The 18,307-nt window shown below is 39.7% G+C and overlaps 1 protein-coding gene across 1 annotated transcript; it reads left to right on the top strand.

The window, feature by feature from the left end:
* Positions 1-853: 853 nt before the first annotated feature.
* Positions 854-17,481, top strand: zdhhc13 (zDHHC palmitoyltransferase 13). Its single transcript, XM_028574718.1, has 17 exons — positions 854-967; positions 2,626-2,828; positions 6,325-6,447; positions 7,959-8,036; positions 8,877-9,021; positions 9,165-9,229; positions 9,654-9,816; positions 10,756-10,881; positions 10,981-11,114; positions 11,265-11,365; positions 12,077-12,201; positions 12,291-12,353; positions 12,448-12,541; positions 12,640-12,723; positions 12,995-13,152; positions 14,124-14,221; positions 16,848-17,481. Exons 1-17 carry the CDS (start codon positions 944-946, stop codon positions 16,984-16,986), a joined length of 1,923 nt encoding a protein of 640 aa, XP_028430519.1. The 5' UTR covers positions 854-943; the 3' UTR covers positions 16,987-17,481.
* Positions 17,482-18,307: the final 826 nt, after the last annotated feature.

The raw sequence follows: 18,307 nt of genomic DNA, 5'->3' as shown, positions 1-18,307 counted from the left end.
GGGCATGACACGGGAGGCCCCAGGCTGCAGCCATACAGTCTTGAAACAAACTGCATTCATCTCTAAACTACATCACAACAAAAATACAGTGGGCTTTAAAGCATTTTGGCTAATATTATCTCTGCAGCATTTAACAAGTGACTTACTACAGCAGTTATCAGGAGTTCTGCTGTGTGGATTATTACCCATAATACGTTACTTTTAGCGCTGTGGTACAATGTGAAAGTGGCGCCAGTAGACGGCGCTGTCCGCATTTATGTAGGAATTTAACAGAACCTATAACCTACATAGATAACTATGCCTATAACCCGTTACACCTGCATAAAGTAAGATACGGAAAAAAAACTTTGTTAATCCCCAAAGGGGAAATTCACGTTTCAGCAACACAAGGACAAATAAAAATGATAGAATTTTTTTATAAAGATATAAAAATTAATAATAATAAGAGGTATGAAAAACAAAAATACACAAGAGACTAGTATAGTATGGAACTCCGGTTTTGCACCACCTTTTGCACTACCCTCATTCCCACTATAAACCAAAGTCTCTCTATAGGTAGGCCTATGTATATAACTTACTGTATATTATTTTATTTTATTGTCATTTAAATATTTGTATCTATGTGTGTAGAAGTCTACAACTTACATTTGATCGTGCAACCGTGTTGTAAAATGATGGATAAAATAACCTTGTAACACATATAAATACATAATAGATGGCAGGCATTTTTATGTCTTATAACAGCTTCTAAATAATCTATGAGTTTGTCATCCAGCATTTTCACCATCAGATGTTGGTGTTTATCCTTAAATGTGTCCTCACCATAGAACGTATATAAGAAGGTCCTCACGACCTTAATTTTGAAAAAACACACAGCGGATGTTGTACGTTGATTCTGGGCCGTCCGGCGGTAGGAACTTTCTCTTCGTTCCTTCACAACAAGATGGACTGGAATGAGGACCATGATGTAAGTCGCTTTATATGTTATTTACCTGCTTCTGTAACTTGTTGTGTTACTGTTTTACCTGGTGGAGACCAGGCTGACGTAACGTTAGTTTGTCCTAATACTATTATCTCAGCAGGTTGTTAGCATTTACTAGCTAGCCTGCTGTCTAATCTTAGCTCGTCGGTAAATTGCTGTAAATGCGGAATAACCTGTCCTTCCTGATACACATCAACAGAGACCGCTCCAATGGGCGTAGTTAGCCTGCTGCTAGTTACCTGACGTTAAACAGTAGCTAGCTAGCTAAGTAGCGAGTATTTTCTCCCCAGGATGGCGAAGGCATATCCCGCCCTACTCTGCCTTCATTTACCTCTGATTGGCTTACTCTGACATTGTTACCCAATCAGAGGAAGAGTAGGGCGGCTCATGCCATGTCTGTCATGGATGTATTAAGAGTCTACGCCGTCTTAGGAAATAAAATGTAGCAAACCGTAGCTAGCTAGCTAGCTAGCTCAACCCCAACGGTCAGCCTTCTTCACGTAAAGGCATTGACGGCTACGTTATGGAAAGTCTGTTTGATTTGTCATGATGATGCAGTAACAGCCAACGCGTGTGTCTACCCATTTATATAACGAAATCATCATGTAATCATCTTTCATAGCTCAACTCCGGTTCTGATTGTCGTTAATCCATATGTGATTATACTCATCAATATGACAAGCAGACAGCGGTTAGTTTCTGCCATATGACATCTGTCCGGATCCAGAGTCAGTGTGAGCTTCCATGGCATACTGAACATGCATGGCATAATGACTCCACCCAACATACTACTTCAAAATAATATGAATGTTATGTTTATCACAATCCTCTTCTTGTCAACTTTTTAGGAGTGGGTACCATGGATAAAATAATGCACCTACGGATTACTTTTTATATATAAAAAATATATATTGACAGATTCATCATCTGTCAATTCTTTTTTTGTGTGTGATTATTTGACTATTCGTTTAGTCTCTAAATGTCAGAAAAAGAGAAACCTGTCCAACACATTATTCCAAACACATGAGATGGACACGAGACAGGAGATGCCATCAGTATTTAATACATATACTGTGATATAAAACAGAATATACAACATGTACTTCATAGTCAAAATTGTTGCTGATGAGTTTTCTATCAGATGACTAATTGTTTAAGCAACAACATTTTATATCATGATATTGATTAAAATGTAGTACATTTTCTTGAAAGTAGTTGAGCAGCAGTTTGTTTCCATTCAAGACAATAATGTTTATTTTGCCCAATCCATCAGCAATCACTTTATCTCTGAGAGTACCACAGTACAAACAGTAATATGTTTTTCACCTCATAGTTTATATCATTGTCATATTTCCTAACCCTTCTGCTCGTTCACAAAAATCAAACTGTTCTAGCTGTTTGCTGTTGTTCAAAATGTTCACTATTTACCTCATTATCACGTATTGTACAAAGTTGCACCTTACAAATATAGAAAATGCAACCTGAGAGCCCGCTTTCATCCCTTTGATGCCCCAGGTGTCTGGTTGTTTGACTGGCATAAATCCGTAGAGCTAATTGTTCTCTGCCAATATTCAGGTATTTAAGGTTTCCACGTGGACCACTTTGGACCAAATGTGTGTGTTTTCCTCGTTTATGTGTTGCAGGGTCACGGCCACAAGCATGACAGCTGTAGCCACGGACATCCAGGTCACTCTCACAGTCACGGGCCGAGAGCGGCTCACCCCTTCATGACGCCGTTTCAAGGACAGTTCAAAAACGGCGATCAGGCGATGGATGTCAGTCAGCAGCCGAAGAGACGGTCGCACATGGATGACAGCGGCAGTTGGGACATAGTGAAGGCAACGCAGTAAGTGCTGGAACATTTGCTCTATGTCAAACTGGTAGACATTTTAATGTGTAGTTAAAATTCATGCAATGCCACAGCTGTCAAAGAAGGTAAATAAGCAGTACGTTAAAGCTATAGCGCGTAGTTTCTGTCTCTCCCATGAGGAATTCAAATTAATGACAACAAAACTGTCGGCGCGTCCACATGATACAAGCCTTCCGTGATCGCACACCGCTCCCACCCTTCCTCCACGCAATTGCTAGTAGTCAAGGATGACACGGAGGATTTAAAAAAACATGATGGACTCTTCAGAAGAGGTCATTATCTTCACTTGAGTTTCTGAACGTGAAAGTCGCCGGACGCCACAATCTTCTGAACATAGCCATAATGAGAGCTGATAGTCTTAATTAGCTTTGTAGCAACTCATTTGGCGATGGCTTGAATGTAACGGATGTTCATTAATATCAAAAAGTTACTCAAAAAAGTTAATTTTTGGGGTATTTTTAGGCCTTCATTGACAGAACAGCTAAAGAAATGAAAGGGGGGGAGAGAGAGAGAGAGAGAGAGAGAGAGAGGGGGGAATGACATGCAGCAAAGGGCCGCAGGTCCGAGTCAAACCCGGGCCTTCTGCGTCGAGGAGTAAACCTCTACATATGGGCGTCCGCTCTACCAACTGAGCTATCCAGGCGCGCTGCTCATGTTTCTTGACCCATTGGACTTTTTTTATTTTTTTTTATTTTTTGTTTTTTATAGATGTTGCAGTGTTCCCAGATCTGTTACTAAGGGAAATTATTGCCGAAACTATAAGAATAAAACCCAAGTGGTTAAAAAACTTGAATTTTCTTTTAATGTTTGATATACTGTATTTGATAACAATATGGAAAAGTCTTTTTCTGTTATCCGATTGTATCATTATACATCATGCAATCAGACCAGTCTTGACAGCGTCAAACCTGAACTTCCTATTTTGCAGATGCAAATGCCCCAGTTAAACCTTTGTCAGATAATATTTTGTGTCAGTATTTAGAATCAAATTTTATTTAGCCTTAAATATTTGGTTTAAATAACATTTAGTTGTTGCGCTGCCGCTCTTTAAACAATCACTGAATTAAAAACATCATAGAGTGTAGAATTAGACCAACTCGTAAACCTCAGATTTAAACCCAACTCCAGATTCTCAAATGGTAGTTTCATCTGTTTTTTTTCTGTTTATGTCCAGAAAAAAAATACCCCTCTTCAATTTATGCATACGTTTTGTTCTGAAATGGTAAGGAAAATATTAAGATAATTTTGATTATTACTCTAGGAAGATATGAGATTGTATGTTAAAACTATCAAAGGTGTCAAAAGTATTCACATTCATTACTCAAGTAGAAGTATAAATACTAGGGTTTGAAAAGACTTTTGTAGAAGTTGAAGTATCAACTTAAGCTTTTTACTTAAGTAAAAGTGTAAAAGTACTGGTTTCAAAACTACTTAAAATATAAAAAAAGTAATGTAAGGCAGAGATCTTCAACAGGGGGTCCTCAGAGTCATTGCATGGGGGCCTCCAAATTATTGTACATTTTTGAGTCTTTTAAAAAAAATAAAAAATAAAATGCCTTAACATAATTCCAACATATTATTAGCAAATATAAATTCCCACTGATGATAGGCTTACTGGCCTATAGGTAAGGTAGTCACTAAGATATCAGCCCACAGATACAGTTAATCCTAGATTTACACATATGTAACATTAAAATATGATTTATAAAATCATGCTAACAATTAATATTTTAATAGCTTATGAAAAAACGTATGTAAGAAGGATTTAGGTTACCCTAACAGTTATTGTAGGCCCAGTTTAATATGCAACTTAATTTCATACAATATGTTGGGGGTCCCTGCTACATCTCACTTTAAGTTAAGGGGTCCTTGGCTTAAAAAACGTTCAAGACCCCTGATGTAAGGGGGGGAAATGCCATTAAGGACAAGAGCTTAACTCTAAAACGCGGGGACAAAATCATATGACTATAATAATGTTACAGTATATTAAAATCATACCTGCAAACTCAGAAGGGCTGAAAAAGGTGACACGTAGGCTACATCTCTTCTGTGTTTTTCAGACAACGGCAGCTACAGTCTGGTGTCAGACTCCTCTCCAGTGAAATATAGACACACTTTTACACCGTTTAGCTCTCAGCATTTTATCATGTTTACTCCATCTTCTAGCTAACGCTAGGCTAACCTGCTTCCAACTGTAGTGTTGACTAGCGTCCCGTGCGGCGATGTTCAGTTCCCTCTAACGTCCGTTTTCGGAGCATCGCGCAGGCACCTAAGGCACCGAAATCCGTGTTGCTATTCGGTCCGGTAGATAACAGTCGTTAAGGCACCGGTGGCGTATTAGCACCGGGTCTGTACAGGTGTTATGAATCGCCTACAAACCAATAGGGTGTCGGAATAGCTATGTTTATACTTCTCATCCAACCACAATCACATTCACTCTCTCCGGATGGAACGATTTGGATAGGGGTTTTTGAACGATGACTGACGAGCTGGAATGAAAACAAGCCGAACTGAAATATGAGTAACGAGGCTATTTTTAAAATGTAGGGAGTAGAAAGTACAGATAATTGTGTGAAAATGTAAGGAGTAGAAGTAAAGTATGCTGTAAAATAATTACTCCAGTAAAGTATAGATACCCAACATTTCTACTTAAGTAAGGTAACGAAGTATTTGTACTTCGTTACTTGACACCTCTGAAAACTATGGAGCACAGAAATAACTACACACCTTGTTTCTTCACTGTGAATTGCAGGCGTTGACAAGTATTTAATCTATGTATTTGTGCAGGAGTTGCGCAATAAAACGTAAGGAATGTGCAGCGGCTTTCAGAGGTCTGTGTTTAACTAGCAGTCAGAGTGACAAGTCAGTTTTTTTTTTTGTCCAGTTTGAAAGCAACCTAGAAATAAAACGGTAAAAGGTGAGGCTGCACAAAAACCTGTCAGCGTGCTTTAGGTGAGATTAGTGCACATCAGTACTTGTAGCAAACTGAAGCGCTTCTGCGTTTGCTAACTGATCAGTGAGTTGAAATACAGCAGAACAAAGGTCACTCTTCTTGTTAAATGGGAGATTAAAAGAAAAGAATCCTATCGGTCTGTTCATCTCACAGTCTGTCAGTATTGTGGAAACCATGTGTACGCGTGCTGCAGATATCTTTTACCACAGCCTGAAGCTATGATTAAATAAACTTAATGTTCTATTATCTACTCACAGTGGACTCTTTATTGTCTATCAAGTGTCTTTTAGTGGAAAATGTGTTTTATAATTAGTAGTAGTTTTATTTAGTAGTCGTCGTAATAGTTTTGTTAATTTTATTCAGGGTTCTGTATTTTCTTTATTTGTTGTTTTATAATTGTGGAGCACTGTGCAATGTAAAGTATTAGTCTGGTATTATTATTATTATTATTATTATTATTATTATTATTATTATTATTGGTGTGTTAATAAAATGTCTTTCTCTGTGTGATCCTCTCAGGTTCGGCATCCTTGAGCGCTGTAAGGAGCTGGTGGAAGCAGGATACGACGTCAGGCAGCCGGACAAAGAGAACGTCACTCTGCTGCACTGGGCGGCCATCAACAGCCGCTCCGAGCTGGTCAAGTAAAGCGTGATTTATACTTCTGTGTAAAATCTAGGCCATGGCTACATACGTAGGTACGTGGAGACACGCACCTACGCCGTAGCCTGGCGTGCACCTCTCGAAAAATGTAACAATACGTGGCGGCTACACACGTCGTGTCTTGGTAGTGTTGCAGTTCCCCCTCTTCTCATTTCCTGGTTCTCCTTCTCCATAAACAAGATGAAATCAAGGAGAGAGTTCACTTCTCCTGCTACAGATTTCCCACCCTGGTCAGAAAGAACAGGGGAGACACTTTGTTTCTCTCACTATGACGCTACTCGCTCCGAAACTAATCACCGTCACTCTTTCACTTCGCCCTCGCTCTACCACACACACACGCACGCACGCACGCACACACACACATATGCCGGCTCAACGCACACCCCAACGCACAAGTATAAACTTCAGGCTCTGCGTTGAGCCTCCCCAGAACCATAAATCACGCTTAAGACCTGAAGATATAATTCTCTCTCATTACAACGGACTTACCAGAGAGACATGAGAAATATGTTTATGCAAACAAACATTTCCCTGCATCATATTTGTCCAAACACAGAGGCTGTCTGATCTGAGAAGTAGCCCTGTGTCACTTGCTTAGTTTGAGTGAAATTAGGGAGAAGCATTAGTCTAGCTATCACCAGACAAGCTCAATCTTGTAAGATTGAACATTAGTCTGGGGAGTCTGCTCTGTATTTTCTACTGCACTAGAGGCGTGATCAACGGCCATAGTTCAAATGACTCTGTACGCAATTGGATAGTCCCTCAACCAATCAGACCACCGATCTGGTTGACGTAGCAGCGACCGCGGCATCAAGCTACTTGGTCGCTTCTCTATCGTCATCGTGTTAAACCCGCCAATAAACAGCGCGCCAGGTGGATAAGCCAGTTTGTGATTGGTCCCCGCAAATTGGTAACGGAAGCAGGATAGATAAACGTACAGGTTTCCAGCCTGAGCTGCAGGGAGAAATCAAATCGCCAGCAGATCGGCCTGGGTCTACCCAATCTAGAAAAACATTGTACTGTAGTATGCTCAAGTAAATGAGATGCCATTGTTCCGGGCATATGGGGCCATTATATTAAAAAATGTATTGAAATGAATTATTAAGTATCATATTGGCTGTTTTTTGAGTCAAACTCACTCTTCTGTATGTTCACATAAATAATTACATTTGAATTAGAATAACTTCAGTCACAATGTAAATGGATGTTGTTGCTGCTGTCAGTTGAACATAATATTGAAAAGAATCCGCCTCAGTACAGTACAGTCCTTCCTCGGGGACTGTGTGTATTTTATTTCCCGTGTCCGAAGCGTCTGTGATGAAGCACAGTGCTTTGAGCAGTAATAAACGGCTTCACAAAAAAAAAAACATCCAGGAAAGAAATAAGGGACAACTGAACTGAAATACGACCCGCTCCAAATTGAAATGTTCTGAACTGTTGAAACAGACTTTTTGTTTTGACACTGATCTGCTCTCTGTATCTTCCCTGACAGGTATTATATTTCTAAAGGGGCGATAGTTGACCAGCTTGGAGGAGACCTGAACTCTACTCCTCTTCACTGGGCCATAAGGTGACTGAATGACCATAACGGGATTCGTTGCTAGGGATTATTTTCTTTTTTTTTTATTCTAGATTTTATTAATTGTCCTGGTTCAATTGTTTACATATCATTTATGTGTCAAAAGAAATGTTAAAAAGGGATGTTAATGTCCACATGATACAAGCCTACCGTGAACACGCACAAATAAAAAGATAAATATAATTTTGGGGGCTTTTCCGCCTTTAATTTCACAGGACAGCTAGGTGAGAAAGGGTGGGGGAAGACAGGTCGTACTCTAACCCCGGACCTCTGCGTCGAGGCATAAACCTCTCAGTATATGTGCGCCTGCTCTACCCACTTAGCCAACCCGGCCACAAATAAATATATATTTGATCGTAAACGCTACACATGTACATTGACCCATGTGTGTCCATTGTTGCAGACAGAAACCCAGATCCCAACTTTGCTTTAATCCTCAGATTCAAAAAGCACATCTCTAGAGGATTCCCCGTTGTCGTAAATTTGTATTTCAGAACTGGTTCTGATACTCAAACCCATGATTGCCTCGGTAGATGTATGCACTGCTGGGCTGCCTTTGGTTTGCATATGCACTTTATTTAAAAAAAATTGTATCCGACACCAAAGGTCACATTTCGACAGAACTGGGAGGGATTCTGGTCTTCGGGTAGTGTGTAGTTAAAAGGAGCGCATAACTGCATCACAACTGCACCAACTGAAATGAGCAAATGACTCATTTTGTTTCTGTTTGGCCAAAGTGCTTTCTGCAGGGGGGGGTGTGTTGTTTGGTGTGTTTTTGTTTAGTTAATGGATTCCTCCATAAAGCTGTCTGTGTGTTTTGTCAATGATGAGGCAGGGCCACCTCCCCATGGTGATCCAGCTGATGAGATACGGAGCGGATCCCTCCATCGCAGACGGAGAAGGTTACCGCGCTCTGCACCTAGCCATCCTCTTCCAGCACATGGCCATAGCAGCTTATCTTATGGCTAAGGGACAGGTCAGACGCCACACACACACACACACACTCTGTAACACCTCTATTTGTTTTGTCTTATTAGAGGTCTTTTTCACCTGGTGCAAGTTTCTCTTTTCTTTTTCCTTGTCTTTTTGGTAATCCTCTCATCGCTTCGTTGCCTCCAGGAAGTTGAAGGACCTGACTGCAATGGACAGACACCACTGATGTTAGCAGCCCAAAAGATTATAGGGTAAGCATCCTAATCCTTTACAGATATACTTTTAACCCCACTGGTTTAAAGTCTGTATGTGAATACCCAAATATTGTTCACTAGTGGAACAGTGAATGGAGGTTGTGTCTGTGCTGATTTGTATATTTTGCATCCTGCACATGTTGTCTGCCTACACGTTTTACATGAACTCTGCCTGCATCACAGCTTTCTTTTACGCTTTTGTGCATTTATAAAAAAAAAAAAACTTCAGAATCTTCAGATGTTAAAACACACACCACAACTTTTGAGTAGTCCAGAGAGGAGTCAGTTGGTCTGTAGACTGGGTTAAGTATCTAAAAATAAACTTATTTACTTACTTAAAGTTATTTCATGACCTCTTGACATTAGTATCTAGAGAGGTTGTTAAAGAAAATACACCGCACATGTTGTTCTTCTGTCCTAGGCCTGAACCCACAAATTTCTTAATCAAAAATAACGCTTCTGTGAGTGCTGTGGACAAAGTGAACAGGAACACTCCGCTGCACTGCGCCGTGCTGGCAGGAAACGTAGACGCAGCCCACATCCTGCTGGAAGCCGGGGCCAGTATCGACGCAGAAAACATCAACGTAAGTTTTGGTCTGCTGTCACACTGCGAGTAACAAATGCCACTAGTCAGAAACTTATTTCTCTCGGCGCTAACTGAACAAAGAAAAATTTGGACCTTTTTAGCAAGCTTAGAAATAATGGACGCAGTGGATTTCTGGCATCAACAGTGAATCCATTTTGCACTTTTTTGCCAGTGCAAAATGTTAAAGACATGTCTTTTAATTTAACTAATTATTGGAATCATTATCTCAAAAGCATTTGTTTTATTTTACAGTTTAGACAATTGAGGTGAAAGACCCAATACGATGGATGGAGCTGGGCAATATATCGATATTATATCGATATCGTGATATGAGACTGATATCGTCTTAGATTTTGGATATCGTAATATGGCATAAGTGTCTTTTCCTAGTTTTAAAGGCTGCATTACAGTAAAGTGATGTCATTTTCTGAACTAACCAGAGTGTTGTAACTGTTCTATTATTTGACTTTACCCACTTAGTCATTATATCCACATTACAGATGATTCTTCATCAAAAATCTCATTGTGTAAAAATTTTGTGAAAGCACCAATAGTCAACACTATAATATCGTTGCGGTATCGATTTCGAGGTATTTGGTAAAAAATATCGTGATATTTGGATTTTCTCTTGCTTTTTTGATCTGCTAAAGTTCCTTAAATCGGAGTTCAACACGTGTTGTAACTAATTTGGTTTCGATTGTGGTTAAGAATGAAACTTAAATGAGTGTGATGTAGAAACTTGAAAACCCCCAGGGGTGCACGTACACTTAAAAATGGGCTTTGCAGGGAAGTAGATGTCTTGTCTACTCGCAGTGTGAACAGTTAGTTTAAAAACGGAACAATTATAAATTGATTTTCTCCATATCGCCCAGCTGTACATTGAATTGAAGCAATAATGATGCATGCCTTTGTGGTGTTTCTAATGCTTCTTCTTCAGGGTCACACGCCCATCGACTTGGCCCATCAGGTGCACAGCCCGCTGCTCATCCACATGCTCAACCACGTCAAACAGGAGAGGATTCGCTCCAACTCGCGCTGCCTGCGGTTCGTCAACAGATACAGGGTAAACTAAAAGAGGGCACACGCATAACCTCTCAAATTACAAACATAAAACATCTGCTCACTAAATCTCCTGTAACACCATCCTGTTTGCATTTTGCAGATCTTTTTGCAGTTTTTACTGTGCACTGCCACGTTTGGAAGTATAGGCGCCATAGTTGATATGAACTCCGAGTCCTGGTTGCTCAAAGGGATCCTGCTGGCCTGTGTGATAGGTGTGATCAATCTGGCCTCAAGGTGAGGACATCGCTGTTCTCTTGACTGTTCGGATTGTAATGTAAATGGAGAAAAAAAAACACATTTTGCTCCAGTGCTCATGCACTCCATCAGCATGTTGTACAAAATCGGTTGTTTGTCATTTAATAAGAAATATTTGTGTCTAAACAGGAACTTCCCAAGTCCAGCCTTTCAGACTCTCCTACCAGCTACATCTCTGATGGCTTCAGTGTTCTGGATGCTCGTCACCTGGTTCCTCTGGTTCTTGCCAGATATCCTTTGTTCGAAGGAAACAACAAACCTAAAACAGTTAAAAGTCAGCTATTTTGTGATGTTTGTTTTATCGTACGGTGGGCGCTCCTCTTACATCTAGAGGATGGGGTCAAACACATTAGCAGGAGTTTCAGTGGATTTTAACAGCAAAAAAAGATCACTGATACTTATCAGTAGTATAGTGTAGTATAACTAGCAGGAGACAAGTAATAACTGAGGTAAGTTTGGAGACATTACCTTATTTAATCATTAAATTAATAAATATTTTTGTTGTATCTCTTTTCGGTGTAGTAATTTGTAGACGGCCCTAAGCACTCGTCTAACTGCAGGTAGCAGCAGCAGCAGAGAGCAGAAGAGAGCAGGCAAGTGTTCATAAACTTCTGGTGTACTTACAAACTTTCCAATCCATCGTTTGTACTAGTGTAGAAGTTTGGTATCATTTTGGGCATTATTAGTGGGGTCATTTACGAGATACAAATGTGGGTCCATTAGCCCCTGCGCTAAGCTATTCAGCTGATAACGCTGCTACGCTAACTCTCCCAATGTTAGACCCAGGTGAAAAAAGCTTCTGGGGGGTGTTTGGCTCGAGGTCATGGTGCAAAGGACCCTAGGGTGAAATTACTCCGAACCATCACTTTAAATGTAATGTGTGATATTTTATCCTTTTGTTCAAACTGATGAATGAAGAGTTTCTTGACCTTTGACCCCACATGGGCCCAGCGCCACAGTTCAGGTGTTGTTCACTCTGAACACCACCACTCTGCTATACTACTACTTTCGCACCTGCAGGACCGACCCGGGCTTCGTCAAGGCAACCGAAGAAGAGAAGAAAATGGTTGGGAGGGCCATTAAAACGCTGAATACTATCCTCTTACATGTAGATGTTTTGTGCACAAATGAGCGGAGTTTTGTTTATGTTGTCAGAACGTGTTGGTGTTGGCTGAAGCCGGCTGTCTGGACCCCAGAGTGTTCTGCACTTCCTGCATGGTGAGGTTCTGAACGCAACGCCTTCCCTTTTTACAACGCTGTTCTATCAACACAAACGGTGACAACCTAGTGGTTTACATTCCCTCGTTCACAGATAAAGAAACCAATGAGAGCAAACCACTGCTTCCACTGTGACGCCTGTGTGGCAAAGCAGGACCACCACTCCATCTGGACCAACGGCTGCATCGGTACGACAGTGTTGGCTCCCTCCAGAAGTGCACGCACATTTGAGTCTTTTGACAAAGTTGAAGACAATCTCTCATCGCACATATTTGTCGTATTCCAGGTGCGAGGAACCACCACTACTTTGTTCTCTTTCTGCTCTCCCTCGTGCTGATGGGAGCCTGGATGTTCTACGGTTGCCTCACATGTGAGTGACTCGACATTCATTAAAAACCGTATCTAGGGTCCAAAATTGACTCTTTTTGTCCACCAGAACAAATTGCTAGTGAATGTTACCAGCCACTCAATAGATAACCATTGTTTTTTGGCTGGTGAGTGAAGCAAATCTACAAGCCACTTGCATATTTTACCAGCATTTGGCTGGTAGATGTTGCTTATTTTGGACCATGACAGTATCTGTATCAGTTTTTTACATTTACACTGGATACGCATGCCTGTGCTGTGTTTATTCTTTCCAGACTGGTCGGCTCACTGCGTGCTGCGTTATGAGGAGCAGGGCCTGTGGGGCGTCGTCTCGGCCCTGGTGAGCTGCTCCCCATGGCTGCTCGGCGTCTTCTTTCTGGCCTTGTATCACACCTGCTGGTCCGGCTTGATCCTGCTGCTGCAGCTCTACCAGGTGACTGTTAACAACTTTCTACAGCGCTCAAAGATCCTATGGACGGAGTTCTCTTGTCTTAAATGGACTCAAAATGAAGTGAATCATCTGCCTTCATAGATTAAATTTGCCACCAACTGATTTCTTATAAATGCCCTTAAAATTGCTAATGTAAAATAATATATATATATATATATATATATATATATATATATATATATATATATATATATATATATATATATATATATATATATATATATATATATATATATATATATATATATATATATATATATATATATATATATATATATATATATATATATATATATATATATATATATATATGTGTGTATATATATATATATATATATATATATATATATATATACACACACACACACAGCCCCCATGTTAACAGGGTAGAGCAGCCACACAGCCCCCCCCCCGTTAACAGGTTAACAGGCATGGCTCGGCTGCAGCTTATCCAGAGATTCTGCGTGTCACCCATTGTTTCCACCTAAAAAAGATAGTGAAATAGACAGTGAAAATTATCTTTTGGTAGTCATAGTGACATCATAGCAGCACAATTACACCTTTCACTACAGTTGTAATGTCTATAATTGTAGAATATGTCACGGACAATGAAAAAAAAAATCTAAGTATTAATTCTTAACTCAACACTTTCTGTTTCCGACCCAGAAGGTTTTTATTATACATTTGATGGCCATTATAAAAGGCAAATTCAATGTAGAAAGAGGGCCTGGCAGCAACCACATTTGTTCAGCGAGGTAGCCGTCACACGCAGGTAGAGATATGCAGGGTAGCCCGGTCCTTAGAGTTGAATTCAAAGTCTCAAGAGAGGCCAAACCTGTTGAGCCAGTGCACGACATGTCATCTTTTTCACGGTCCACTGACCTGCTGTGTTTCTACACACAGAGTACCTTCTAGGTCTATGAGATTGATGTTTGTTCTTTGTGTCGGAGCAGATTGCCTTCCTGGGACTGACCACAGCAGAGCGGACGACCCTGACGCTCCACCAGAGGAAACTCCGACAATCTGTCTCCCTCAGACAGAATCCATACAAGTGAGTTGATTAGTTGGTGTACTAATGCTGAATATTTGCACCAAAATTTTTTTGATTGATTAGTTGATTTTATCGACAGATCTGTGCTCTTTGAGTGGTCGTTAAGACTAGAAAAGCGCAATATAAATGCAGTCCATTTACCAGCAGTAAAACTGAATTTCTCCACAAAGAATCCCACAAAAGCACAACTTTTAATTTAGGGTTTACCAGAGATGTACGCATACGTTTCTTTGAAATAAATCATTCAGCATGTAAAAGCGTAAAAAATGACTTCTCCACTAAAGACTGAATTAGACGACAAAGAGGGGGCAGCCCTACAAAAAAATAGAGATGCACCGATAACTACTTTCTAGGCCAATTTTACGATTTTCTTTGAGTTAGGCCAGCCGATTCCGATTAAATTTTTTCTAACCACTTTACAGCACACACAAATATTTGTTTTCTTTTCTTTAATAGAACATTTTGCACAGAACATAGAATTTTTTTTTTTTTAACAGATAATGGATCACTATAAAATAGAACTATATAAATTACTCTTGGTGTGGGAAATTCACACACCTCTAAAGGGCAATGTTAGAACCATTTCCTTCTTTTCACATCCATATCCAACAAAAACAATTTGTTTTTGGTGTCGTCCCTCCATGCCCTACTTTTTCCTTACTTGTTGCATATTGCAAACTTGTTATCTTCTGCACACACGCTGAAGAATTCCCAAACAGCTGACATGTTGCAGGTTAATTCCCGAGGTTCCCTACATGTGCAAGAATAGCGCCGACACGCGCTTCACGCCACGAGCGGGTACGTGCGACACACGCCGGAAAGGTTGAGAGAAAGGAAAGACCGTGCTGTCGCATCTGTGTGTGCGTCCTTGAGAACTGTAACTCGTAGAACTTCTGTTGTCAGTTAGTTGTAGCGTTGACCGGCATGAAATCGGCATACGTCAGACTGACCTGCTGGTCGCCGGTCACGTCTGAGCACGTGAAAACCGGCCAGTTGCGGTCGCCGGTCTATTGGTACATCGGCACTAAAAAAGTAATTGTTTTACACCTTTCAGTTCAGCTCTATAATGCTTGTGCCTTGTACAGAAGCCCTGATATATTATTAATAGCACAGTGCCAAACAGGATATTTAGTCTCTATGGAAATGAAATCAGGACTTAAATCATATTGAACATGTGTAAGCTGATGTTCTCAAAGTCGACAGAGAGCATTGTGAATGTGCAAAATGCATGCTGAAAATTGTAGCTCATTTTGAATTTTTTTTTTTTTTTTTTTTTTTTTTTTCCTCTCTTAGCATATCTTAGTACACGTCTGACAAAACATAAGGATGTCATTTGAGCTTGTATCAGGACTTCAGTAACCTGAAACCAAGCTACTTTTCAGACAGGTTAAAATTTCGTTCTGCGTTGAATTATACATTTGGCTTAAAGAACCATCCGTTCGGTTTCAGTTCAGGAACTTACATAGTTTTGATGTGATTATTGAACCCCAACAATTGCTTATGTGGAAATGGTGTGACCCAAAATGCATCTTTTATTTATTTTTTTTTAAGTGTTGACTTGAAATCAGTTCCTGGGCTGTAACTGTGTTGTGAATGAAGGTGCAGTGATTGGTAAAATATATAAAAATCAAGTCTTCAAATTTATTCATTTTTGCGAAAGTTGACTAAAAAGAGGAATAAATAAATCATCTTTTGGAAATTGATCTTAATGCCTTTTTATTAAAAAGAATTAGGAAAAATCCAACCTTGATGGACACCAATTTTCTTTGTGAATGAATAATGTATTGTAAATAAATACATTTTCTTCCTTAAAATACAGGGGCATAAGTAAGTACACCCCTATGTTAAATTCCCATAGAGGCAGGCAGATTTTTATTTTTAAAGGCCAGTTATTTCATGGATCCAGGATACTTTGCATCCTGATAAAGTTCCCTCGGCCTTTGGAATTAAAATAGCCCCCCATCATCCCATACCCTTCACCATACCTAGAGATTGGCATGGTTTTATTTCAGTTAGCCTAACAGTTGGTTTGATTTGCATTGAGAGATGATTTTATAAAAAGTACCCCTTGCCAATCTCTAGGTATGGTGAAAAATCTGCCTACCTCTATGGGAATTTAACATAGCGGTGTACTTAATTATGCCCCCTGTATTTTAAGGAAGAACATTTATTTATTTACAATACATTATTCATTCACAAAGAAAATTGGTATCCTTAAAGGTTGGATTTTTCCAATTTCTTTTTAATTAAGGCATTAATTTCCAAAAGATGATTATTATTTTTTTATAATTCTTATTCTTTATTTATAAAGGACAACACACATTAATCAACATTTCTGTAAATGTGCCAGTGTTAGCCAGTCGGCTAATTTTCAACTGTAGTCCTTTTGGCCAGATGATTTTTGATCCAGACCAACATTCCTCTTTTTAGTCAACTTTAACATGGGTTCATAAACGTATGAGCACCACTGTATTTATCAAAAAAAACACTCAAGCAATTAATTTGCACACATAAAAACCCTAGACAGGTTTAATGGCCGTGGTAAATCCGTACCTGGCCATGTGGAAAAAGTACATTTATCAATGGACTCTGACTGATGGTCCCTTCCTGAACCGTCTCTCTGCAGTCTGGGCGTGGTGCGGAACCTGGTGTCCTTCTTCCAGATGCGTTGCTGCGGCCTCTTCAAACCGGCCATCATCGACTGGACGCAGCAGTTCACGCCCGACCGCGACCAGCGCGTGTTCGGACACACCGACATGGTCTGACCCTCCACACCATCCGTCGCTCAGGGTACACGGTCAGACTTTCACAGTGGTTCTGGACCAAAAGCACAAAGTGTATTTATTTATTTTTTTTTAAAACAGGTTGGCTCCTTGTGAAGAGAAACCACCATAATAAAAGTTTAGAAAAAAATCAAAACACACAAAGCATTGTGTAGATATCGTTTTATTTAGTCGCTTTTTGTACAGACTGCTGCTGCCTTATACTTGACCAATGTAAGTGACATGAAAAATCACAATTGTGTTCATTTGGGCAAGGTTAAACCTTTAAAGGCCTAAATTGTAACTGAAGTTTTGAGATGTTTTTCGTTTCTTTTTTTATGAACACATCAAGCCTATTTTTTATCATCTGCTCTGGGGGGGGAGGATCTTTGTACGTGTAAACAGTTGGTTTTACGACTTTTATAAGAGTTGCATGTGTTTCATAATGAATGACCACTATAATACTTCAATAAAGCAATGTTGTGCCTGTCTTTTTAACTGGCTCTGTGTGGACTCTACATATGGGGGGGTGGACTATATAATGGAAACACTATTCAGCAGTAAATATCACTATGGTGAGGCTCATAAATGTCAGGCTTGTTGTGCCAGATGTTCAACTCTGTGGTCGTTTTTCCAAGCCTCAGTTTGTAGCATTGTTAAACAAACGTGTTATTTTTATTCTTGCCACATTGTTACACTATTAACGGGCCTGACGCTAATGAGACAGATGACTTGTTATGTAATATGAACAGAGTCTGTTAAGGCAGCTGCTGTGATCAGTCTAAAGGTTTAAACTTAAAGGACCAAAAATGGTGTAATGAACGGAGTCCTCTTTCGGAGGGACTTTTACTCTGAATGTTTTCCCCAGTGGTCTCTTCTGATTTAACAGTGTGAGATAACTGCGCTAATATTAGTTTGACAAAAACATCTAATCCCATCCCGCTCTGCACCGCTGCTCACACATAATTGTTGACGTTTGGGAAAAATTAACTCATTCTGTTTGTTAATCACTTGTCTTGATTATTCTAAATAATTGTTGAACATAAATTATATAATATGACATCATTATTTATGAATGCAAATAAGATTCTATTAATAATTAACTTTAACAGGATGAGGAACTGCTGATTGTCTTACACACAGCGGGTGGTAACATAAATTCAAAGACTACAGTAAGCAGGGTTGGGCAAGTAGTAATCATCCCAAATATAATACATAATAAAAATAAAAGGATTATCTGAAATCCGTATCATTTATTCTAATGAGTATAGTGCTGCTCTTTTCTACATGAACTGTAAGTAAAAGCTCTGTTTCCTCTTTCCCT

The sequence above is a fragment of the Perca flavescens genome, chromosome 1 (genome assembly GCF_004354835.1).
Source record: "Perca flavescens isolate YP-PL-M2 chromosome 1, PFLA_1.0, whole genome shotgun sequence".
Classification (NCBI taxonomy): domain Eukaryota; kingdom Metazoa; phylum Chordata; class Actinopteri; order Perciformes; family Percidae; genus Perca; species Perca flavescens.
The sequence above is the reverse complement of the archived record's forward strand: the minus strand, read 5'-3'. Positions and strand labels throughout refer to the sequence as shown.